Source organism: Anser brachyrhynchus (assembly GCF_964034855.1).
Source record: "Anser brachyrhynchus genome assembly, chromosome: 12".
NCBI lineage: Eukaryota > Metazoa > Chordata > Aves > Anseriformes > Anatidae > Anser > Anser brachyrhynchus.
The window spans coordinates 8,017,427-8,045,089 of record NC_137707.1 but is presented as its reverse complement, the minus strand read 5'-3'; the positions used below and the strand labels follow the sequence as shown (position 1 = coordinate 8,045,089).

Sequence of the window (27,663 nt, the reverse complement as noted above, 5' to 3'; positions counted from 1 at the left end):
GTATCTGTGACTATTTTCTGTTGGCTTTATAATTAATTTTATCAGTGTGTGCAGTGGAAACTGTGTATAAGTAAAAGATAAAACACTGATTTTTAAAGTACAGGTTTTTTTGAAAGAAAACAATTTCTGATGAAGTTCCATTTCTTGTGATTTTCAAAAATGTGCTTGTTTCAGTGAATAAAGTAATATAGAGTTTGAAGAGATATATAAGGACATTTATAGAGGGTGTATAGAGTAAATATAAAAAACCAGACATGTAGTGAGTTATAATAAGGCAGAAGAAATAAAACTTTGCTACACTTGAAGTAAGTTGTAGACTCAACGCAAAAGTTCTTAATGCTGAGAAATATTTTGTTTCAGTACCATAAATGATTAAGCACATGGTTATGTTACATTAAAGTAGCCCTATTTGATATTTGATTTTGGAAGAATATTTTTTTTTTGTTGGGTGTTAATGTTTGGGAATGGGAATATTTGGGAAAAACATCCAAAGGGTGGTGAGCCACTGGAACATGTTGCCCAGAGAAGCTGTGGATGCCCCATCCCTGGAGATGTTCAGGGCCAGGCTGGATGGGGCTTTGGGCAACCTGGGCCGGTTGGAGGTGTCTCTGCCTTTGGCAGGGGGTTGGAACAAGATGGTCTTTAAAGTCCCTTCCAACCCAGAGCATTCTGTGATTCTGTGATACATGTGAATAAATTTACTCATATACAGCCATAACCAAAACCACATATTACTCTGATCTACAAAATTATTGTGACTGATCAGTACACCTAAGTCACTGGGAGCCAGGAGCTTCACCCTGTCTGGGAAATATGGGTTCTAGATTTTAGTCAAGAAGAATTATTGATTAATTTGGAATTGTGATTAAGTGCTGGTGGCAGGATCTGATAAGACATTATTTGTTATTAATATTAGCAGTATATTTTAAACCATAGATTTGACATAAACATATTGAAGCAAAAAAAAACAAAAACAAAAACCACAAAGATACAGGAAGTAGGTCAGTCATCCCTTGTCTTCATAACTGAAACATAAACTAAGAAAATGTTTCTGCTAAAGTTTCTATTCTGTGATCAATATATATGCATAATTCCCATAAGTGCATGCACACTTGACACATTGTCATAAGAAAGTTTGTCTTCAGAGCTTGATGAACTATGCTGCTAATTCTTGCATGTAGAAAACACAATTATGTTAATGCTTGCTTCTCCCCCAGAGTATCTTTTTTTTAAAGGATATAGTGTTATGATAACTTTTAGAGGTCAGTTTCATAATGTTGTACCTATGAATAAATGAATGAATGGGAGAATAAAAGATGCTTACTTGGAACATTTTTTTGTCCAATATTTTTCTTTGGTACTTGCTTTTAAAAACAAACATGTTAGGAATATGGGAGGGATAACTGACATGCATGCATAAATGACAAAGGTATGTCTGAGTAAACATAAGCTCTCGACTTATAACTCCTGTAAAATCTATTCATACGATCTGCCTTAATAATTTGTGTATTTCATTGCCAACAGTGCAGTTGTGCCAACAGTGTTCTGTTAATTGCTATTAAATCTTGTGGGCAAACACTACTTTGATAAATTAGCAAGAATACTTTCTGCTGGCAGGAAAGCCAAGCCAACACAGTGAATCACATTGCATAAAGAAAGAAAGAAAGCTCCAGTTTCATAGAACATCTTTTTTGCCAGGTTAATATCAAGCCACTTAATAATTCTGCTGTTTTTAAAGGAGAATGATATAAAAATCTCCATACCAATTTTCTCAAGACATGAGAAATCTCAATTCATGAGATCTACAAATAGCTTCAAAAGAATTATTCAAATTCTTCAAAAATTCTTCAAATTTTTTCAATTCTTGAAAATTCAATTCTTGAAGAATTCAAATTATTCAAAAGAAGAATTATTAGTTTGTGATTCAAAGCTTTTCAGACACTGGAATAAAAAGGTGTAAAGTGAAGTAATTTTACATTTTATTTCCTCCAAAAAGTCTAAAACAAAAAAAAGAAAAAGAATAATTTTTCAAGAAACTTCTCCAATTAACTTTTTTGATGTGTATCGTGTGATTGTATGTGTGTATTGGAGCAAAGTTAACAGAATTACACATTTCTAAGTCACATCAGAATTAAGTGTGCCTCTTTCTTCTTCAGATTTCAAAAATGTAATTATTACTTAAGAATTTTATAAGTAATCACCTTGTCTTAAAACTTCATGGGAGCCTCAGCACCTATCACTGTTGTAAAATTGCCTCTGTTCAGACTGGCTACGAAAATAATAATGCCAATCTTGTTCTAAGCATTTGAGTTCCTGCTGATGGCTAGGTTGGTGTTTTTTGTTTGTTTTTGCATTCCTAATAGGATTATTTTACAAGAGCTGAATTTCATAGACTACTATATCTGCTTATTTAAAGATAAATTATTTTTAAACTATGCTTTTACTGAGAGTAATATTAATATAGTGCTGGTTTCTCCCATAAAAATAAGGATGTCAGCATCATTCAAGCAGGAGCATTTTCTCTTCCTAACCTAGCTGCTTTCCATTTCTGTTCTGGGCTCACCTCTATTTATATAGGCAATGATCAGTCCATTTCATTGCTGAAGCAGTTGCTTTCCAATCATAAGCCATGATATTTTTTTTCTTCATGATTCCCAGCCTGGTGGATCTTAAATATATCTTAATTTATCAACACTTTCATAAACACCAAGTTTTTCCAAAACGTAAATCACTTTTTCAGAACGTTGTGCCGGTACATTACCTGCACTTAAATTTGTGCTTTAAGCACAAGTAATTTTTGGAAGTTTTCTGCTGTCACCATGACGAACATACTCATTTGTATCATCCCTCGGTTGTCTCGGGTGGGGAACTTCCAGGACAGGATTGGTCTGGGTGAATTGAACATAACTTCTTCTGTGTTTTCGTCTGGCTTGAGGATGAAGTGATACAGATTCAGACTGGCTGATCTTTATGATAGCAATCTGCTTTGGAGTGCAGGTGGATAATTTTAAACATGTTACTTATTTTTAATCTTTCTGAGTGACCTAAAATGTAATCTAACCCTTCCATGTCAAGCAAAACTAGGAGTAGAAGCATGAAAGCATGAGCCATGGGGACTTTTTTCTTTAAGTACTTAACAGGCAAAAGAGCAGTTTGGCTTATTTTCTTTTGGAGGAAGGACATTTCCTTTCCCTAGTCATAGGCAAGTGTCTTTTCTAGTTCTAATTCAGAATATATTAATGCTATTGGTGCCACAATCATACTCTGAGACCTGTGCAAAGTGGTACATTTTGGAGGGTGGCATTTTCCTGCTTTCACTTTCCCATCACTGGCTGACTCCTAATCTCTGTGAAGCAGTTTCTAGTTGTTGCTTTCATTGTATACACCACTACATACTTGCACCCTTTCTTTTGCTCTTGTATTCATATATACATTCTTCATTATATATTTAAATTAATATTTACTTCTTTTTAGTCTAACTTTTCCTCTCTCTGCTCATGTAATGACTTCACTATATTGATGAATTCTATCACAAGGATTGGTAAGAAAAGAATATTATAAAGAACTTCAACCTCGTTGAAAGATTGCTCTGAAATACAGGCTTAGAATTCACAGAAAAAAATAAATAAATCGTGTATTAATGCTTATTGCAAGTATACTGAAAAATTATTAAAACTTTGAATTGATTCTTAAATTTTCTTTCTACATTGCTATGAATCCAAGTTTACTCTGCTCATTCAAGACTGGAGCCTGAACTTCTAGGTGATTACAATGTAGAGTTTCATTGGCAAATTGACCTTTCTCTCAGGGTGTACCTTTTGGTCTGTGGATATGAAAGGTGAACTTTGTTTTCTGTCACTCACAGGACTTTAAATACTGGATTAATGAGATTTCTCTTTTTTTGTTGTTGTTGTATGTTTAAGACTTATATGCCTGAAGGCTAAGGAGCTTAAAGTTGTATGCCAAGGTTGGGAGGGCTTTTTTCAGCGAGATGCATGAGAGAATGGGGAGTGGATATAGCCTTGCTTTGTACGTCAGGGCTGATTATGCTGCTCATATGTTTGGGCTCTCTGGAGCTAAGCCCTGAACAGGAAAGGAATCTGGGGGCATATGCAAGTATTCTCTGAGAGCCTGAATTGCAGTGCAGTAAGAATGAATGATTAACTTACAGACGTTTCTTTTGATGCCTTTTTTTCTTTTTTTCCCTCAGTATGTACAAAGGCTCATCACATTTTTGTTTCTTTGGTACTTTTTGAAATGGAATTTTCTGACATTCAGTAAAATCCAGTAAAGTCAGGATCCTTAAAGTCATATGTAAACCCATTCATCTGAACACACAAATACATTTTTTAGTTTGTATAAGGTACAATTATAGCTATAACTACTGTTCGCATTGACATGCTCGTGTTGCTTGCATTAACTGGTTAGCAATTTTGCTGGGCAGTGAAGCAGAGCAGAGTTCAGGCTGAGCTAACCTCCTCAGTATTCTCTCAGTTTCTTGTACAGGTTTTGTAGTACTTATCGAGTTATGTGTTGTCAATGCTATTCAGCTACTAAAAGAAAATCAAATAGCCATGATTTATTTATTAGAACATTTTTGCTACATTTTCCACAGATTCTGAATAGAGTTCATTCTGATCATTCAAGCTATCGATTGTCATACTTGGACAAGGTGTATAGTAATTATGCTCTGTCTTCTTTATACCTCCAGATCCATGGATTCCCATTTCCATATTCTAATGTCTGTGAAAGCCACATTGCGAGTATTTCCTCAGCACCCTTACTGCATGTCTGATTAATACTAAGGAAGTGCCTTATACTTCAGTCATTGCTTTTTAATTGATGTAACAAGAGCAGCAATAAATGGAGAAAAAATGTCATTTGAAATCAAAGCAAAGACTTATCCCTGAGAAACTAACTTAGGCAAGAAAGAAGTGTGTTAGTAACATAATATAACTGCATAATATTCCTCCAATTTAAATATGAATATCCTGATATTTTCATTCTCATACCCCATAAACTGTATCTGAGATCTGTTTGAGACACAGGATTCCAGTTCCTTAAAAAAGAAAGAAAGAAAGAAAAGAAAAGTATACATCCATTATTAACAATGCTTATTTGGAATTCTCTTTAAAAAGTGAAGTAATCCTTTTCTCAGGAATATGTGTATTACATAGTAGAAATTCATTGAATAATATCACATATCTCAACGAGAAAAAATAGATATATTCCAATTTGCAATCGAGATTTACAAAAGAGATTTGTGAAGAACATACCAACAAATAACAGAAACCATGGCTCACAAACTTTAAAGACAAATAAATGATGATCCCTTTAAAGTTCTCAAGTTCTCCTGAAATAACAGTGAGTGGGCTACTCAAGATTTGTGTTTTCTTCCTAGCCTTTTTATGACCATGTGCAGCACTGGATTTCTGCAATCTCATTCAGGTCAAATCTCAGTTAAAGTCTGGGAAGAACACTGCCATGAGCATATTCAAGCATAGACAGGTTACTTTATAATTAGTATGGACTCCAGCCTTTTCAGATATACTAGGAGATAGAGAGATGAAGCGTGAATCCGTTTGCTCTGTTTCATTATGTTACTTGAAGGCTCTTCCAAAACTTCTCTCTTTTCTCACACTCTGCATCACATGCACAGACATGCAACAAGTCAGCTGGGGAATTCCAAATATATGCAGGATGGCATGGGAGAGGATGTTTGTTAGCCCAAAGCAATGCTTTTAGCCAAGTTTTACATTTCTGAGTGAGGGTTTTTTAATGGAATTTCTGTTTTCCTTATTCTCCAGGCAGTGTAGTCATGGAGCTATTATTTTGACTTTGATTGACTGCTTTTATCAAGTGACCCCTGATATTCAGCTATACTTGCCAAACAAAAAGCATAGCAGTGGGGTAGTTAGCCCTCACCTCCCTCCACCAAAGTGTTTGGCAAAGTACCAGAACTGCCACAACTAGTGCAAATTCTCGTGAATTATTAGTCAAAGCAGAAGATGAAAAGGTAGACAAGATCTTGAAATGGAAATGGTAATTTGACCACAATAAATATTTTCCAGGCATAGAGCATAATAATCTCAAGGACAAACCTGTGGGCTCTATCTGACAAAGGTAATCACCCATACCAACTGCATTCTTTAGAAATGAAGAAGTATGAGGCAATTTTATCACCTAATGGGAAAGGGCATAAAGCCAGGAAGACTTTTTATGGTTTACCAAGAATATAAATACAATAATTGAATCATCACCCAACACATGCTTTACTAAAATTTATCTATATTGTATATTACTTTAAAAAATACAAGGACATTAATTAAAAAGGAAAGAGACATAATTACTCTTCAGAACAAGCCTTCAGATACAATGTACATTTTTAATGCCATGAATACCTTCACTCATGCTTTCATTTATTTAATGTTATTTAGCCTTTTATTGTAAAAATGACTATAGGCATTATTAGGAATAATTCTAACATTTTAGGGAGTTACTTGGGTGCATCATATAATTACCTGTAATTTAGGGCTGTGTAAATTTCAGTAAGTTTTAGAAGGAGAAGGAAATAAGCCTTTATGGAGGTTTAAGCAGGAGAAGCTCAGGAATATTAACCTTTTTTGCTTGACCATTTTCTCTCTGGCTTAGTGGAACTCAAACTAGATGATCCGTCATTTTTGCACTGACAGAATTCAGTAGGGAATTTTTTTTTCATTTGCACGTACATACAGGGCTACACAGAACTCCATAGATTCTGATGGGTCACGGAGAATTTGCCACTGGTCAGTGGAGGGCTGGCATATTGCATAAAGGTGGTTTGCAGCTCTCAGCTGTTAAAGTGCATTCAGACATGTTGTAAGATTTCCCCTTAGTGTTTTTCTCAGCTCATGAATGGCAAGAGACGTGATCCACATGGATAACAGTGTGGGAGAAGCCATATTATGAGGGAATATGAATGGGAAAGGAGTGCACTTATGAAACAATCTTTGTATAAATTGGGCTCGCTCGTTTAGGAGCTAGAATTAAAATTCAGGTGTGGGGAACCGCATACAAGTTAGTAACCTTTGATTTCAGAGGAAAGCATGTAAGGCAGCTGTGAATAAATCATCTGGGATGATTAACTGGGAAAGAAGTCTGAGGAGGTAATAAGCTTACTTACAGCAAGGAAAAGGACAGAGATCTGTATCAATAGTCTAGATTCTTTCATTTCTGGTTTCAGGGCATTATAAAGCCAGGTTAGACTTCTCAGTTCTAGATTTGCAAACATTGATTTGACAAAAACAGTGGAATTTGAGAACAATGTTTAAAACATAAAATGCAAAAGATTAGGAAACTAAGTGGTGTTTTAGGTGAGACAATGTCAGTTCACCACTTAAATATATAACACAATTTTAGATAATGGTGTTTTAGGCTTTGTGGGGCACAAGACAGATAAGGATTCAAGTAAGGAGCAGAAGGGTCATTAGTGAAAATGTACTTAACTAACTTATGTGAAGCATGTTTGTTAATTACTTACAGAAAACTGGAGGAATGCTTAAAGTGACAATATACCCAAGATATTAGCAAAATGTGCACATTGTTAAACTGAACAACCAACAGTTGGCCATCTGCACTTTGAACACTTTGATAACAAAAATTTCTGAGAAAGTATGATTCATCTTAAAAATACTGTCTAGTATTCATCTAGTTTGATAAGAATTGATTTACTCCTTCTAAGAAGAATGTGACTCTATCTAAAATCTCCACCTTTTTTTTTTTTTTCTGTAAGACTGAAGCATAAGAGTAGGTCAGAGTAGAGGTTTGTAACTGGATTTTATTTTTCTTTTAGTCAATCTTCTTTAAGCAGTTTTTTTTTTTTTTTCCTAGAATAAAGACTCTACTCAGAGTAGCATGCTTTGAGCTTCTAGTAAAGTTTCTGATTGACAAAGAATGATGGTATTTTCTGTCTGAAAAACAGAGCATTTTAAAAGGTATATGCAGGTCTGCTGGGGTCATCTTTTTGCTGGTGGTGTGCAAGTAAGAATTTTTGGATGCTAAACTTCTAGAACCTGAATCAAGTCAAGCCCATCGACCAATATTTTATCCATGAAGGGAAACATAAGATCAATAAATTACACTATTAAGAAAGTTAGTCCCAGGAAGGAATATGAGCTCTAAAAATGATTACATTTAAATGCTTCTGTGATACGGTCTTGTTTAATACAAAGTTTTCTTAAAGCATTTTGATGTTTTGACTAACAGTAAGGAAGAGAGAGGTTTCATTTGGGCTATTAATTATTTGACTTCACTCATGAAATCATTTACAGTAAAAGTAACCCCAAAATATTCCAGACGTCTTATCCTCAATCAGTCTGCTTATTGTTATTATTGTTGTTAGTCATTATAAAGTTTCAAAGCTAATTATAATTGACAACAAGACCTTGCATATCTGAGTCAATATTTTATAACATTTTAATATGCATGATGTATTAGCATATTAACAATGTAATTGCTCTAAAGTGGGGGCCAGATTCCTGACTCCTTCATGCTAGCACAGTTCTCTTGATTAACCTGGAATCAAGCAACACAGCAGCAAATCATGCCCCTGTACATTTGTTGTGTCTTAAACTTTTCTTCAAATAATTTTCTCTCTGCCTGTTCACTGGTTTATTTTTTTGAGGCAGATCCTATTCTGCCACTCAATGGCACCATATTATTTTCTGGACATTTTTCTCAATGTGATATTTAGAAATGAAAACCTACTCCTTCCTCACAACAATTAAGGCATTACACTGCCTCCAAAAATCTGGAATCCTAATTAGGTATGTGGTGCTGTGATCTGCAAGAAGTAACGATCTAGTAGCATTTCCATCACACTGTTGTTATTGCTAGTCTCTCTATTATGGGTTCCTTCCAACTCAGGATATTCTATGTGGCTCCCAATAGTTTTCTGTGGTTCCCTGTTTTCCTGACTCTTTTGTCTTTCTTACTGGTAGGTGTCACAAGGAAGTGAAAAAAGCTTTTCAAAAGCTTGGAGCTGCCTTTTGCTAAAATTGAGGGTCTATAGAATAGTGTTTCCTAGTTGCAGATGTTTCTGGAGATTTCAGTTGTGGTTAGTTTTGCTATTGCTTATTCTTGAAGTGATGTATATCTCTTTATCATGTTAACTGATCTGGATTTTTCTTTTATTTGCATTGATTTTGCAAAAAAAAAAAAAAAAAAAAAGTAACTGTGTAACTTCAAACATTTCTAACCCGCCTTTCTTTTTGGTTTTTAAGTCCGCTGTTAATAGTTGTCAAAACTTAAACCGTATTGTTAATTTCTGTACTCATAACAGTTCACCTCTTACATATGTAACACAGTTAATTTATTGAAAGTGACATAACTGCAAACTACAGCCTGACTTGCATCCTTGTTAGCGAAAAATAGGGCTGAATAACACAATACTGTATCAGAAATATAGGTTGTTTTCTGCCAACATTTGTTTCAGTTTGGTCTCTGGATAGATGTGTGGGTGGAAGGATGTTGGCAGTGTACAATTTTTTTCCTTGAGGATTTATTTAGAATCCGTGAATAAAACAGCATTGTTTTCATTGTCGTGAACCTGACATGACTATAGCAGCTTCCAATACAACCCGCTCAAGCAGCTATACTAATAATTTATTTTGAATTATGTATTTGTTTACTCATATTGATGTGTCACATATAACTTGATTATGTGTCACTATGAATATAAAGCTCACTGTGGTCAAAATTAGATATGCAGAAGAACAGTCTCTAAGGACATGCTGTTTGCAACCAGAGCTTCTGAGAAGAGACAAGTACCCATAATTGCTACTCAAATATTGAAAAGGTGCTACAGTTTCTGATTAGGATGCCCCTTCTGAATCTCTTTTCAAGGCTCATCCCATCCCTTTGTTCCTCCGACTTTAATATTCATCCGTCTCTCTCCTTGTGCATACCCCGTGCAGTCTAATCGCTCTCTTATGCAGTATGTAGGTTAAATGTAATGAGCACTCACGTTACCTAGTACATCTAATATCTAGTATGTCTTCTAGCATTTTCTTTTCCAAGTCCACAAGAATGAATAGGAAGAGGTGACGCTGAAGTGAATTTTTCAAAACACAAATACTGTGAGTTAAGGGAGACCACCATTGAAAGTGATTTATGATAACCTGAAACTCAAGTTTCTGGGTTGTTGGGTTTGTGGGAAGGGGCACAAGGGGAGGGTTGCCTAGGCTTGACATTCCCCTCCAGCTCTAAGATCGATATGACAGTTTCATATCATTAGTTTATCCTCTGCTCACTTAATGACAAAATTACAGCTCACTTACCATGAACCCTGTTTCTCAGTCACATTGCAGCAGCAGGTAACTTTTCCTCTTTTAACTTGCATGGCAAAATTTAAACAGAACGGTATCTTTTGATTTTCTCATATAGCTAGGGTTTTAGTAGGAGACACTCTTCACATCTGTAAACTACATTTGAGGGGGTGTTTTACTGCTCGAATCTAATTTTGCCTTTCCGAGCCCTCTTGATCTCTCTTTATGCATTCAAACAAGACAAAGTCATGCATATACACCAAGCAAAATACGACACTTCTACAAAGAATTACAAACATTTCCCAGTTTTGCAAATGGATCTTTCAATTCACCAAGGATCAGAGGTAATTATAGAGTAACTATTTGTTAGGCTGATGAATAACCGCACAGCTTAATGGTATGAAAAATAACAAAGAGGTTGCATTTGAGTATCAAATGATAGCCTGCCCTTAGATATGCAAAATGGGAGCTGATTCCTTTAATATATATTGTCTATATGAAAATAATATACTTTTTAATATATATATATATTGTTTTATTATCAAGTTTATATACCCATGTTGATCCTTTGAAGTTAACAAAGTACCCATTTGAAGTCATGGCTTTAATTTAAATTATATTTAAATTTTAAATCTTATATTATTTTAAATGTAGGAAATAGATCATGTAATATTAAGGACAAGGACTTGATTAAACTTTCAGAGTAAAAGAGATTTGATTAACTTCAGTAGAAGTGGAATCAGGCATTGAAGTGAAAGGGAAAAGTAAATACAAAAGCAGTCAGTTTGAATTACTTTGCTACTACAGTGGCAAGCAAAGGACTCTGTGCTGAGTTAGGTGAATGTCACTGGTAAGAAAATGATGTTTGGTCTTTTTGCAGACATGCTTCATTTTTCTGCAAATTTCAGGTAACTGATTCAAATTTTCTATTCATTATGGGCTATATTAAATATTTTTGTATGTCTTCCGTGCCCTAAAGCAAAACCAACCAAACAAAAACACAGAAAAAGAAAATGAGCATCTGAACGAGGCTCGACGAATATGGCTTTATATAAGAAACGTTTTCTGTCATGGCTTGTGCATCTATCATGGAAATTTTACTCTTTCTTTTCTCTTTTTGTATTAGCAGGAAACTGAAAGTATAATCTGTCCTTTTATCGTAAGCCATACATCTTATGTATTTATTAAAGGTAGGTAGATCTTAGTCACTCTTTATAGGTGAAATTACCTTTTAAATACAAATTTATATTTGAAGTCATTTACTTGAAAATGTAGCCTGTCCTCAGATTCCAACCCCCCGCCCCCCCCCCCCCCAACTTGTCCTCCTTTCCACAATATGCAGTCAAAACACACACTCTACCTGGTTAGCCGCTATGTATGGTTCTCTTTGATTTGTCCATACCTGTGGAAGCATGCATTTTGCAGGACATTTTTTCATAGCAATGAGAGGTGGAAAAATGAACAAAACTGAAGGAAGTAGAGGATTTTGAGCAAGTCCTTGGTTAAACTTGACAGTCTATTCATGAGGAAATAAAAACAGACTGTAGCATAGCTTTGTTCTTGACTTGTTCCTCTTTCACCTGTAGACCATAATAAAATAAACTGAGGGATCTACTGAAAGGTGACAAAACTTTTCAATACCATTGTTATTTTTCTCCCATAGAATGACTTAAGGAATAAACCCAAGAAATATATTTCATATCTTTTTATTTCTCCCTCCTTCCTACACATATGAACATGCAGAGGCTCACCAAAATCTGTACTCCTCTAATACGTTACAGTGTGCTGAAATAAATATAAATTTTGAATAAGGGCTTGTTTCTTGTCTAAGCATTTTATTCGGAAGACATTCTACTGTGCATTGATATGTTTATGTTATTTTACAGATACTCCACAACTTTCAGTATTTTCTGTATTTTCTCATCCTTTAAAAATTTAAGAACGGGGGTGTTGTTAAATCTTTATGGTGACCAGTCCTGTTTATTTGTTTCTTTCTGGTTTGGTTGTTTGAATGTTATCTAAATTCAGAAATAGCTTATGGTATGTTATTTTTAAAAGAATTTCAGAGTCTTTATCAGGCAGTCAATCTCTTTTGAATCAGATCATTACACAACACTTCAGACAAATGAACACAGTATTTATTGCTAGATATGATTTTTACTGTTAAACTTCAACATAAATAAAGTTTCAGTTTCACAATAGCATCTCTGTTTCACAGGATTCTTGAAGCAGAGTTGTTAGTTTTATATGGCAAAAGAATTGTTAGAAGCTGCGGTGTTTTAGAGGTAAATGATTGCACAAAGAAAATGACAACATAAAGCCAAAAAGGAAAAATAAACTTGTCCTGCATGTAGATTATCTTACTAAAGTCATCGGATAAAACTTTGATAAAGGCGTGGGGAACAGATCTGTTAAAATACAACTTAATAAGTTTGAAGTATGAGAGATGTAAAACAAGTGCTGTTGTTTTTATTAAGTCAGTGATTCAGATTTTGTTTTGATTTCTCTGTTAGAACTAGGACTTCTAATTTAAAATATTATTAGAGTAGAAATTTCACTGAATCAGAGAAGCATGAAATAGCTATTTCCAAGCCATATGATGACGATAATAATAATAAAAGATGTGTTATTTTCGAGGAGTCTACCTTTTATTCAGGTACTTCATTTTAGTTAAAATGCAAGACAGTTTATGACTTTTTAAAGAGAACTTTGATGTGATTTGGATGCTTTAATTAAATAAGGGAGAAGTGGATGAAACTGGATTTCTTTGTGTTAAATAAATGATGAAATTACTTTTTTTTTTTTTTTTTCCAGCCAGTAATTCTCTCTTGTAAAGACCACTGCTTTTTAAGACCACTGGTACATATATCTACCAAGGAAAGACAATGGAGAAGTGTTTTAAGCATGTTTATGAAGTGTTTAAGAAATGCTTATGGGAACTGAATACTGGCATTATATTCTGCCAGCTATGGAATAAGACCCCAAATTTGATTTATAAGGTCTAACTACTCCTAGTATTACTTGCTGCATCTAGGAGCAATGTTAACATTTCTATGCTTTGCATTAGAAACTTCCAGTGATACACATATTTTTCTCAGATATGTAGTTTTTTTTCAGGAAGGATGAAAGAAGTTGATCACAGTAAGAACTAGCATAGATCTGCAGCCTACAAAATTTAAGTTTGGAGACACTAAATGGCTTGAACATAGGATTTTTTTTATTTGATTTTTATTATCTCATCTGAACTATCCATTTTGTATCAAACTGCAGCACTTTTTTATCCTGAGTGTTTCAATGGTATGTTACTCAAAGATGATTACCAGCAAGGTGTATAATTCAAGCATTTGAAGTTCAAATACAATTTGAGAACTAGGGAGAAAAACAGAAGAGCTTCTTAAAAGAAGAGCAGAAGGCATCTTAAAAGCTTTTAAACCTTTCAATATGCATTTTTAAGCTCACATTGACTTTCCATTATATTTGGAAATTTATTTATTATCACCAATAATTCCACTACTTATTTTGTCATTGAATTACCCTTTCCTTATACCTTTCTTACCTGTCTAGATTTTTTTTCTTATTTTTTTTTCCTGTGTGTGTATCTGTGTGTGTGTGCATTGTGCTCATCTACAGCAGACTGCTGGATCTTACAACTGTGAACAGTAATTGATACTTCAGTGCAGCGCATAAAAGAGTTCTACTTCTAGGAAATTATCTACACTATTTGCATATGTTTTTCTTAGAGATACATGCTGTGCTGTGGCAGTGCTGTCCACAGATGACTAGTTGAATGTATTTGAAATTAAAAACTAAATCCTTCTGTGCAGCTTTACCCTGAAAAGGATTTTGGTAAACTAGACTAGTGGAAATTTTGCTCAGTATTTTTAAATAGAATGCCCCAATGTCCTAAATTTTCCAGCTAAGACATTGCTTCTCAAGTGACAGCCCTAATGATACATTTGTATTGCAAGACTCAAGGGTAGATCTCTTTAAGCTGTGCATCACCATAAATACAGCTGATGAAGCCTTTACAAATTCAGTTAGCTCCTTAGAATATCTCTAACTCTACACCCTTTTATGATTTTGCATAAAATATTTCATAGGAATTCAATCAAACGGTGTTACTATTTACATCAAATATAAAATATTTAGTCTCCCCTAATTCTACTGACTGTGTGGTTCAGTGGGAAAAAAAAAAAGATATATATACACAAAGTAATTCAAAATTCAATTTTGTCACTAGTTTAGAAAGAGCTGACTCCATTCACAAACAAGGAAAAATTCTGACCATTGAATACTAATCAATGTGAAGGTCAGCTGTGTACGATGGCGAAGAGCTAGCCTTCTCTTTCCTCATTGACCCCTGGGGATTCCTGGGTGCATGCTTGAGAGGAAAGAACCATCTGTGGAGGTGAACAAGGAGAGCACATCTCCTAGGAAGGGGACATTGGCAGAAGTCAAGGATTAACAGGCAGTTCAGAAACTGCCAATGCTTTCAACAGCTGGTTTATGTGAATGAAACTAAAATTTCCAGGACAGCTACCCATGCAAACATAACATTTTTTGCTCTAATACATCAGTGTGGATCAACTTCAAATGTTTCCTACTGTTTGTGAGGAAACAAAGACAATGGGCATTGCTAACAGCAATGGATTTAAACTTTAGAAGGTCATCCTCCGCATACGTGTTCTACCACCGAGAAGTTTGCAGACATTTAAAGTATGAAAATGGGCAGATAGAGTTCTTTTATCTTGTCAGTGTTCTCATCCTCAAGTGAAAACAGGATTTACTTAGTGAGAATTCATAAATTTGTTTTAATAGGTACACTTAGAGTGATTTTTATTTATGGTGATTATTTATTTCATTTATTTTCACTTAGTATGAAGTGAAAATTCATTGAAAAATTTGCAATGACAAAATAATACAATGTGTTCATGTGGTTGACAGTACAAGCAGTAGATAAAATTCCCTCACCATCTCTCTTCTCAGCAATAAATTTCATCATAATCACAAGAACCCTAATAGGTAGCGGGTATCCCCTTGTTTGGAGATTTCCAAACAACTAGTTGGGCCTCTCTTGTGTTTAGTAGATTAATTTTTTAAATGAATTCTCATCAAATTGCTAATTATAATATCTTTAAATTTAATGTTTGTATTTCTGATGAAAGACAAACATTTTGGGGGCAGTCATGAGGGACATGAATAATTTCTTTAGAAGCTTATCTAATTAATTACATTTCTCTGTAATGTCTTTAAAATTTGAACTGCTATCATTTCATTAATTTAGATAAAAGTGAATCTTTAGTGTTTAAATATGACACTAGTGCTGAGAATTATGATAAGCTAGAAATTCATTGTCTGTATTTTTATCAAGTTAAGATAAAATGTGTTTTAAATGTTTGGGATTCATTATTTGGATATTAACATTTATTTGACTTCAAATACATTATTATTTCATGGCATAAGTGTTCACCTCACCTATTAATAAGTAAGATCATATGATGTGAAACTGACATAAATATTATTCTTATAATATTTCGGAGGTGGGGGAAGGTTCTTTTTCTTCTGTAACACGTCTTTTTCGAAACTAAAACTTGTGACTTCTTCAAATGGGAAGTATTTAAAGTCTGATGTCTTGTAATCTTCCATATTCAATACAGGTGGAATTTGAGTATTTCCTGCCATCCAGCAAGTGTAAAGCTTTTATAGGTGAAGCCTCAAAAATTATGGCTGTTTTTAGCATACAAGGAAAAAAAAATATGCAAGAGGAAGGGTTTGATTAAGTCACAACACAACTAACTTTGATGGAAAACACAAACATAGACTATATTCTGTGGTTCTTCCTGTAATCATCTTTACCACTTGTAGGGCTGCTACCAGCCACATCACTGGCCTCCAGGCCACTGGCAAAGCCTAACCTACTTTAATTTTTTAAATTTATTATCACAGGTACACGGACTACAAGTCAATAGCAACTTCTTTCGTGCTCCCAAGAATTAATTCTGTTTTCTCCTAAGTCAGTTCTGTATTGTTAGAAAATGGAACCCATATAGACTGCTAAGTTGTCACATACGTACATTGATACCCTGACTCTTAACGCAGGAGCTTTCTCACCTGTAGTAAGAATTTAAGGTGAAAGCACATCGCTAAATTGCAAGTCTGACCTGCAGTTTAATTCATGTAGTGTGCAATTGTTAATGGTATAAGCACAATAAAATACTGTGCTGTAAGCTTAAATTCAGTAAAAGATGGTTTTTGAAACTAGGATTGGGTTACTTGCACAGGCATGCATGTTCTTTAGAACATTTTTTAAAACTTCAAATCAGCTGGTCATCTCAGTTTAAGTAAAGTTCATGTATTTGCTTTTTGGGGGAAAATCATAAAACCTAAAATATTTACTAATAGTCTCTTAAAATAAATTAACTATGCTGAATTGAAGGAAAGACTAGAAACTGACTGAATTATTCAAAGTAGAATGCAAACTGTTGCTTTAGCTTTTCTTTACTTACAGCTTAATAAGATTATTCTACTCTACAATGATAAACTCCTTTATGCAAAATAGCTTTATGTTATAAATGATGAGACGTTATTTCAGTGAAGAACTATGTTCACAGGTCATATTTTTGGTTAGCTGCACATGAATCAAAGCACTTTACTAGTCCAAAGTGCAATCTAGTTTTACCTATGTCAATCTTACAATGTTCTTTTTTCACAGTGTGGGTCTCCACATTAATAGTATTTATAATGAAGAAATAATAGAAGTGCAGTCAGAAATGCTAATAGAGTAAAATGCTCTGCGCTCTGCCAAAGATAAACAAAGAAATAAATCTCTGTTGTTTACAGCCTTCCCTTTTCCATGTATAATGGACTTTATCAATAAAACAATACAAACTTCATCAAAGAAAAATCTTACCAATTTAGTGCAAGAAAGGTCTTCATTGAGCTAATCTCCAACAAACGCTGTTTATAATAGGGGTGTATTTATTCTTTTCAACCATAAAATACTGGCCATCCATCTTTATCTCATGCTCCAACTCTACGATCCATTACAGATAAGACAACCCAATCAAGCATGGACAGTATGGTTTCTATTGAAGAATTTGTGTCAAACCCAGATTAAATCTGTTTACCTTTTATGCTATGATTTCTTTTTTTAGGGAACCACAGTCAAGTGTCCCGGGTGCCTGTTGCTATCAAAGTTCTTGATGTAAATGACAACGCTCCTGAGTTTGCGTCAGAACACGAAGCATTTTTATGTGAGAATGGGAAGCCTGGACAAGTAAGTATCTCCATGGTTTTCGAAGTAATTTATTTTTGAGTAATTTTTGAGTAATTTGGTGTGAGAGAACGGGGTGCAGTTTCTTCCTGTCATTTTATCTTATCTTTATTCCCAAAATATGTGTCTATGTTCTTGCTAACCATAAATATTCATTTAAGATATATCTGTGATCATGTTCTCTGGTAGATCTTTCTATATAAGGACATATATGTTTTTAAAATTTGTAAAGTTTTAAAGTAAAGGTAGGTATCTTCTGTCAATATCCAGAAGAAATATCGAAAGTCTTTAAGCTTTCACTGTTTCCAGTCTTTTTGATGGAGCTCATCACTTCATAAATTCACATACTTTAATAGTTAAAAATATAATCCAGCCTGAATCTCAGTTCAGACATTGAACTATATTGCAGTTTGTCATAGGTATAATTTAGGAGAAAAACTTAAAACGATAAAACCATTCTCCTCTGCCTATATCTCAGTTATTATCTCAATCTAATTCTTACTCAGTTTTCTATGATAATTGGAAAAACAAAAAACAAAACAAGAAAGCAAACCAGAACTTGGTGGAAAGTCAAGTAATTTGTAAACGAGTTTAAAGTATTTAAAGAGAGACAGGGTGTTGGAGAACTTGAGTTCCACGTTTTTCTTATATCTCAGGGGAAAAAAAAAAAAGTGATTTTGCACATAATTTCCTTCTTAATTTGATGAAATTAGACTGTTGGCTAAGAAATTTACAAAACACTACAAGGTAAAATAAATGTAGCTAGACTTCAAAAGCAAGGTTTAACATCTGTAGCCTTTTTCAAGGGAAATTAAACACACTTTTTAAAAAGCATCCATTTTTTATGACAAATGTACAGAATAAGGGAAGAATATTTCATGTCATATAAATTGCAAGGTAAAGATTGAAGAAAATTTAGACTTTCACAAAACGAGGCAGTAACTGAGATTTAACTTTTGTCCAACTTGAGAAATACAGTATGTTATAGCAATTCACTGTTTTTAAACTTTATTTCTAGCTTGTGACATTTTATTTAAATAAACAGCAGTTGACAGCATGACACTAGACTTGTTAATCCAACTATTCCTGTGTCTCGTGGGTGTTAGGCATTGAATTCACTATTTTCCAAAGTAGGTTACCTGACAATAAAGTTATAAATTATATTCTTTTAGTTCTACTAAATGACAACCTATATAGTAGTATATGATGACCTACCTCTATCAAGACTGGATTGTTACTGATGATTTGACTCTCTAGCAGCACCCCTTTTTGTTAATTAAAAAGGTGTCAAAAAGGTGTCACGTAAGAAAGAAAAATTCTGTCTAACCACTGAAAAGATTATTGAAATGTGCCCTGAAGTGCAGACATTTCTCAGCAGACAGTTATGTTACTGTTGGTACTGAAGTTCCTCTAGTTCAGAGCGGATTTCTGTTCGCTCAGGGTGGATTTCAGATGCTGAGTATTTATGTTTTGTATGATATATTAAATCGTAATGAGAATAGCTTTATCCAAGGCTCAGTAAGCTTCCCTGAAGTCAGAAAGATATGTTGCATAGTGTTTTCTGGATATATTTATCTGTCACATTTCAGCTTTAAGAGATTTGAAAAATCTTTCTACCGTTTTCACTTTGGAATAAAACAATAAATGAGGTAATTGGGAGTCAGCTGCTAAAAGAGGTTTTTGTTTAAGCACTTATGGACAACTTTTGTTAAACCATATGTTATTCTTCAACCTCATCAACACTTACACTCTTGATCTGATGGCAGATGTCTCTTGAGCATGAATTCTCATGTGAACTTTATAAATGGTTATGCAGTATGCTGCCAACATGGATGAGGTGGCACTGATCCTGCAATTTATTCTGTTTTAACCAAATAACATTAAGGGGACAGTAAGTATGCAGCAGTGCAGAATAGCAGAATAATCAAGGTTAGGTTCTAAATTAAAGTTGTCATTTAAAATATATTTTAATAAATATTTTATAATATTTATATTACATATATATTAATAAACATTTTCATATCTATACTACTGGGTTATTTTTTCTTGTGCTCATTATTCTATATTCAAATTTTGCAATAAATCATATTAATCCATCAAGATGTAGAATTCCAAAAATGAAATATGTCACCGCTACAAAATAGCTAATGTGAGAAAGACCACCATTTTGCATACTAACAAAAGCCTAATTTGGATGTTTCTCCAGAGTTTAAACTGAAATGTTAGATACGCAGAAAAGGCACAGTTGTGTTGTGGTATTTCAGTGTATTTACATTTACAGTTCAGTTTAAATGTAAGTTTAAATTAAATATGAATCACCATAAAGGAGATTACATCTGAACCTTCTCTGAGACATTATTTGCAGCCCCTAAATATATTGACTGAACCTTCTATTCCCGTTCAGTTTCTAAGTGTTCTATTTTGGGTTCTGATATAATTGCGAGTGGCAAGTGCAGCTGCTAGTGATGTGACAGAATGTATTAAAAACTGTTGATGTATAACGTTGCCAGATGCACTTGCTTTGTTTTAACCTACCTCTAACAGTGGTACAGCTAGTAGGAGAGGAAAGGGAGGAAAAGAGGAAATGTTTGTCCATGCACATATTCATGTGCACATTTTTACACATAAAGGAAAGTTGCTATAAGTGTTTCTTTGTCAGTTTCAGGAGAAAAAACTGATTTGAACATACTGTTGCAGTACTTCTAATCTAACAGTGAACCAGCTCATCCATTTACATAAAGCTAAAGCCAGAACATTGTTTTCCCCTACTCCTAGAATAGAACATCTGTATTGCTGCATAAAGAAAAGTTCCTCCCACATTGTTCCCAGGTCCAGACCCAGTTTTCTCCAGTAAAGTGCTGTTTGCTCAAAACAAAGCTACAGAATTTTCAAACACTTAGATAGCATAGACAGTGATGTGCCAGTGCTTACCCCTGTGTGTAAACTAAAACAACATAAAACCGAATGCAATTTTCCCTGAGTCTCTCACCATTTATTTCTATTCTGTTTAGTTACCCTAATAGCATGGATTGGCTTTTTCTGATGTTAGAAATCTTCAGATAGATCTTTGTCTCCCTGAAGAGGCAAAATTCATGCAAAGGGCAACATGAAGGATCTAGCAGTAAATGGCTGGCTCTAGGTGAAAAGGCAAAGTAAAAATTGTACCATAATGAGTCTACTGCTCATAGTGTTACGAATATACAAAGTAATTAAGAGATAACCATGAGCAGCAGTGTAACTACAGAAGTTTTTTCAGAGTAGGCAGAACAGTTTTGAGAAGAGTAGGGAAGAGCTTAGTAATTATAAGGAACCATTCTACTTCAGGCCAACAAGTTGCATCACAGGGAAAGACTTCTACACAGTACCATATATTAAAGTCACATGTACAGAATGTGTAGTCACATTGATAATAAGTTTGTTTTTCTATTTATCCTTCTACATCATTCATTATGATTATACTGGTAATCTTTATACATATTATTTCAGGCATACGTGGCTTTGTAGAAATGTAATAAAAGTTTGCAGACTATAATGCTGAGTTGTCCTAGGGGATCATTTAAGTATTAATTTCAATCCAGAGTTGCTTGTTAAGCAAAATATGCTCATTTACTATGTTCCCAGTAAGTATATGTACAGAATCAAATATATACATGAATTTTTAATACAACATCAAAGTTGAAATTTTATTTGGAATAATTTCAAAAATTTCAAGATTTAACAGCTGAAGGGATATTAACTTTCACTCTAGTGCTTACAGATAAGCAGTTCAAAAATCAGTTTTCATTTTACTTATTATTATTATAGACCAGTTTCATTATATGGAACACCTTTCTTCTGCATTTTTTACTAGGACAGAAAAAAAAAAAAAGAAATCTGTAGTGATAGGGATGGCAGGACAGCCCTAGAAGTTCCTCTACCACATTATGTACAACAAATCAAGATAAATAATCTTCCATTACACTATCACACAACACTGACCAATAAATCATGTTTCTCAGCATACTAAAATGTGGTAATGAGAATTAGTGGACTTTTCTCACCCCTGTAGAGTAAAAGATACAGCAGCTTTCTATCACTATATATGTTATGCTTTTTTTTCTTTCTTTCCTTCTTTCTTTCTTTCTTTCTTTCTTTCTTTCTTTTTCTTTCTTTCTTTCTTTCTTTCTTCCTTTCTTTCTTTCTTTCTTTCTTTCTTTTTTTAAGAGCTTATTTTAATGCAAACACAAAGAAATAAGGTTGCTATAGAAACACTAACTCTTAATTCTTTGATGTGTGCATATAACACAACAACTGTAGTATTTCACTAAGCCTGTCTTTTGCATATAATTTTATGTGCATTTTCAGAGAAAGAATGATTTGGTAAACAATGAGGGAAATGGATGGAAAGAAATGAAATATTAGAAAGAATTCTATAGGACATTAAGACATATCTGTTGTTACTGAACAAAAAAAAAAAAGAACAACAAAAAAGAAAAAATAGCAAAGAATATGGTCAGTTTCTGTTTCTTGAAAATTTTCGATTTAGATTATATTCTAAGTGTATTTTAAAAAATTTTTGTGTGCTGAAAACCCATATCACTAATGCTGTTGGCTTCCAACTTACAGGTATGTTGACTGAAATCCTGGGGAAAGTGAAGTGAATTTTTACAGTCAACTCTCCTACATAAGGCTGAAAAGAATTAACAATTACATAGCCAGTAGAGATTAAATTGCATAATCATTGGAAAAACAGCACCTATTAAGTGCAGTTGATCCTCCAGTCTTTGCTGTTTCATTTTCCTTTTTCCCTATTGTTACTACATTGTAGCAGTGTTTGAAAAACAAAACAAACATAAAACCTATGTGCCAAATATACTTGTCTGGAATTCCGTTCTAAATTGCTCTTACCTAAGATGCAGAATTTGTAGTACCTAGTCCAGCCCTGGACCAGACGCAGATGGGTAGTTTCCCTTTAGTTTAGTTTTGTTATGCCTCTGCAAAGAGCAAGCTGAAAATGTTCCACATCTGTAAGTGGGTTCATCTCTGCAGTGGGACAGATGATGTCTGCTTATAGTTTTTCACCTGTTTACATCTCTTTCATTCTGTGTAGCTCTCCGTTATGCAGCTACATAGGAGACGTATTAAATTGGAGACCTACTTCTTTAAGAAAAATCTGTGTTAGGCCTTCTTTTTCTCCCATTTCTTCTAATACATGCATTTGAATCATGGTAATCAAGGTTTCCATCTTGGTAGATACAGTTATCAAAAATAATAATCTATTTATATCTTATTTGAACCATCAGAAACTTTTTCAATAGATTCTTGGTGATAAATCTTCCCTGCCCAGAATATATGATTGGGCAAGGAATTAATTGTCTCAAATTTCTTCCTAGGATTTCCTACAAATTATATATGCCTATATCAAAATCCACTCAAATATTTTTATATACATAATTTGAAATATTTAAGTTTTGATGCTAGTACTTGTCATTATCTAGCAAGATTTTGTTCTTTGAGTCTTGAAGAACACAGAATGTGATAGAGCGCTATCGTATATGTAATATACATATTGATAGTCCTTTCCCTTGCCATAAAACCAAGATAAAATATTAGTTATTAACATTTTGTTAATGAAATTTTAAAGTTCAAAAGTGGATGAATTTGGACAGAATCAGATCTTTTTTTCTATTTTTATTATAATATTTAAAAATGAAATTTATACTTTTTCCTAATTTGAAATTAATTTAGCCTACCCAATCTTGTATCCTAACTTTAGTGCCCTGCATTATTTTGTGATTCACTTTTTAATAACTATTTTTCAAAACAAACCTGTGTTCCTAATACAGGAATAACTGAGGCTTTATTAAAACTAAGGAGAAAAAAAGCTTTTTTTTTTTTTTTCACAACTCCACGTACAGAATTATATATGTATATTTGAATTAAATTATTCATTTTATAGATTTTCACATCTGAGGAAAAGAGAAAGGATTAAAGATATATTATACATATTGGTCCAGTAAGTAGCATTGCTGTATAATGAAAGACTACTGTAAGCATCTTAAGTATTTCTGAATCACATTCTTCCTCTTCTTTACTGCTGAATAATGATTTATTACTTTCCTAGATTGCAGCAGTTTTTACTGGCCTGTCTTATATACCCATCTTTCCTTACACTCTGCCTCCTCTTTCTGGAAACAGTTTAGATGGGCTAGATCCATAGTCACCATTTCCCAGATTTTCAATCTAACATCTTTAATAGCCTTGCAAGCTTTTAAATTTGCACTTTTACTCTGGCACATAGAGAAGTGAGAATGTGTTCTATAGAATGGAATGTTATTTACAATATGTATGTTTAACAGGAGCGTGAATATATAATGAGACCCTTTGCTGTTACAGGTAATTCAGATTGTCAGTGCTGTTGACAAAGATGATCCCAAAAATGGGCATTACTTCCTATATAGTCTTCTTCCTGAAATGGTCAACAATCCAAATTTCACCATCAAGAAAAATGAAGGTAAATATAAAATATATGTACTGTGTACCTCAATTAATTTGGTTGGAATTGCCTTGTTGACTTCCAGTTACTTTAACAGCTTGTCCCTTGGGCAATTAAAATATAGATAATCTGTTTAATGGTACCTTAATTAAATCTCTTAAGCTATTGCCAGTATCTTTACAGCAGATAAGAAAGTGAAATGAATGCTGGATTTAGATCCAGAAGACAGCTCACTGCCTTAAATAAAAATTTAAAGGATGGATTTGCAGCATGTTATATTGCTGTTAAGTTGAAATTCCAGCGATACACTGTAAGATGAAAATCTGAAACTATGTTGATAAATAATATTGGTCTTACATTGACTGGATATAGATGGAAGCATAAAATTAAGTATCTGTTAAATCCCCAAAGGATCACCTTTTAAGCCCGTTCGTTGTCTGTATAAAGGTTCCAGAGTATTTCAGGCAAGCACTTTTACTAGAAAGAGGAATCTGCTAGGTCAGCAAAGCCCAGAAGGGCATGTTGTATCACTATACTTCACAGCACTTCTGGAAGGGCATCATATCATTTTATAGTACTACAGAAGTTGAATTTCATGCATGATGGAAAAAAATGCCCATTTAATATTGTTAAGCAATAGATTTAGACTGATACTTTTTTTGGCACACATATGCTTGAAGGTCATGTGAGAAAGAGCTGGGAAAAATTGCAAATGGTGCTATATGTATTTGTACTTATTTGAATATTTGGCAAAGTTTTTTCATCTCATTTTTTGTTGTTGTTTTTTAAATTAAACATCGCCTTGTCAAGAATTTTAGTTAAGTTCAGTCTCTTATTTCTCTTATTTGAGATGATAATGAAGGAAATCTGTATTACTAATAGGAAGATGTGTATGTGAGCAGTGTATGTGCATGAATGTAAGAGTAATCTAGGAAATGTCAAACAAAAAGAAAATGTTTTCATTTTTTATTATTCTAGCTGTTCCAACCAAGAAGAATGATGGCACCATTTTGTTATATGATACTATAAAAGCCTAAGTTCTTAAATCTGTTTAAATATATACTGATTTTTTCTTTTCATTAGATGTTTTCTCTTCCAGCATTCACCAAGTTTGTCTCTACTTATACTTGTACTTTCATGTACAAAATAAGTCCATCTATGTTTTCTGCACTTACTGGAGAGAATTTAAAAAAAGCTCTTCAAAATCCATTTCATAATCATCAGTAGTGTAAATTGAATTAAGCATCCTGAATGTTAGGTGGTTTGGTCTGCACAGCATGACAAAATAAACAAAGGTCTTAGCATTTCTCTTCATGTTTAAATACTTAGCTCACATCACTAATTAGCCTTGTCCTTCCAATCTGTTACCCATGTAAGACCCACTCTTACTTCTAGTCACAGCCAATGGCAAAGTGTCTCTTGACCTGAGTGGGTACAAGGAACCTTTCTGTGTAAAATTTTAGTCCAATTTTATTACATTGCCATACTTAGTTTTACGCGGGTAAATTTTTGTGCATTTTAATTGGTTAAATGTGTGTAAATCCTTTTAAAACAACCAATTGAAATCTCCTGGAAGCAAAAGTGCACTTGAAAAGACTTTTCTGATTTAATCCTTCAGCATGCAAGGATAAAATTTCCACTATACGTATCATTTTCTATCAACGTCGCTCAGCAAGGGATGCAGTCCATGGCTGATGCTAGAACATGAACTCCCACAAGAAGCAAATATTCCTGTCAAAGCCAAATCAGGGTATAATTTGGTTGGGGTGAAGTTTTATGTCATTTAAACATCATAAATCTTTACTAAATCTTTAGTTCTGCCACTTAAACACTGAACTTGACCATGACTTTGGCTTCTGTATATCTGCCAGATAAGCATGAATGATTATTTGTGTTGAACTAACTACCTCCATTGTTCCTAAAAAAAACCAACAGAACTGATCAAACTAAATTCTCCTTTGTTGTACTAATGCATGTTTGGACTGTCCAAAAGCCAGTTTGCTATGGTTTGTTAATGTAAGAAAATGCCTATAACAAAACCTGCTCTCATTTCTGGAGAAATGTGTTTCTGAGGATTAGATCAGTGCACAAACCACTTAGACTTGGAACTGAAAAACATTTTCTCACCCTGGTGGTCAAAATCCTTGATGTCTTCCTGACTGTGACATCACAGCCTTGACTTCCTTTCATGTTCCTGGCCCTGTGGAATAATTCAAGGCAGCAAAGATTGCCATGATGGCTGCAGAAGAAATGCTATCCTCTTATGGATCTTACAAATAGATTCCATTATCTCAGGAAACATAACACAGAAACCCAATCTTTTATTTGCCAGCATTAGTGATTTTTAAAAGTTATTTAAATTATTTTTCATATCTTGCCTTTCTCAAAATTCTCTCAAGAGCAGAGGTAACAAAAAGCACCCCTCAAGAGATTTTCTGAATTAATATTATCCTTTTGGATTCTTAGTTTGTGCTTTGGATAGGATTGTGGCATTTGGCAATTACTTCTGTACTTCACAAAATAATGACATTATTTGATCTGTTGGCACTAGTATACAAACAATGCAGTTTGGCATCTGCTGGGGGAAGAAGGCTGCAATGCTCTGTTTCCTTCCCTCATACTAAGATGCACGTATTTTGGAATTTTATCTTGCTATATGGGACATAAGCTTAATCATTAACTCATGTACTCTGTTGCCTATGAGCTAATTCTATCGTTAATACTTTCCAGATTGCCCTAAGGCAAGTTCACAAGATACTTCATTAATTAACTGTGCTCCCAATTATACTACAAATATTCTGATAGACTACTTTGTTATTGCCAAATCTGTTTAACTGGGTGACACAATGGTGTGTCTTCATCAGAAACCAGAAAACAAAAACAAAAGCCACTTCCCAAAGATTAAATTATGTTCTGTAGAAATTATCCTGTGATCACAGCAGAATCTGTTCCTTTAATGGATATACCAGTATCCTTTCTTTCTTTCTTTGTGCTGTTAAACTTGCATATTTACAATCTCTTCTGTGTAGACAGGATGTCCTAAAATAACTGTAGAGGCTGTAGTGTCTTTCTGATGTAAGTAATGTAAAAATGTAAGTTTAACTGTCATCATACATCTCATCAAATGTCTGCAGATCATCTCTCAGCAATCTTTGTTTCTCATATCTGCTGGTCAGTTCCTCCTGTTCTTTTTCGAGCTCAAATGTCTGCTACAGAGTAGTTTTTCTTAGGTTTTGTGCCTTGGCTAAATGGGCAACTACTGGTAATCTGAAGCAAAACAATCCTACTGTCTCAAATTGTTATGCAAGGAACGCATTTGGCCTACCAGATGCATAAACTTTTATCCCTTCACAAGAGAAATAATTAAATTGTGGTAAAAATGTAAGAAGTTAATGCAACAGGAGAAATCACGTAATGTTTTCTCTGTTGATCCAGGTGACTAAATCTGTGAGTCTCTGCCATATCAAAGCCTTGACTGCACAAACTCAGACAGACTGCCTGATCGCTTACTTTTCACGTCTCTGTGCTGGGTTTCTGGAGAGAAGCAGAAATGGGAAAAATGATAATAAATGTTTTGTGTAGTGCTCCTGACAAACTTCAAACCAGCAAGA

General features: G+C 34.0%; 1 protein-coding gene and 1 long non-coding RNA gene across 13 annotated transcripts in view; both read left to right on the top strand.

The window, feature by feature from the left end:
- Positions 1-27,663, top strand: part of CDH8 (cadherin 8) — a 360,605-nt gene that overhangs the window by 305,339 nt on the left and 27,603 nt on the right. For all 12 annotated transcript variants that reach the window (XM_080552800.1, XM_080552801.1, XM_080552795.1 and 9 more), the window contains 2 exons: positions 17,459-17,580; positions 23,953-24,070. In XM_080552800.1, the coding sequence (XP_080408926.1) occupies positions 17,459-17,580; positions 23,953-24,070 (240 nt within the window). The remainder of the gene's footprint in view (positions 1-17,458; positions 17,581-23,952; positions 24,071-27,663) is intronic.
- Positions 6-17,451, top strand: LOC308176743. Its single transcript, XR_013938562.1, has 3 exons — positions 6-11,494; positions 12,523-12,589; positions 13,119-17,451. It is a non-coding gene; the product is annotated as an uncharacterized lncRNA (long non-coding RNA).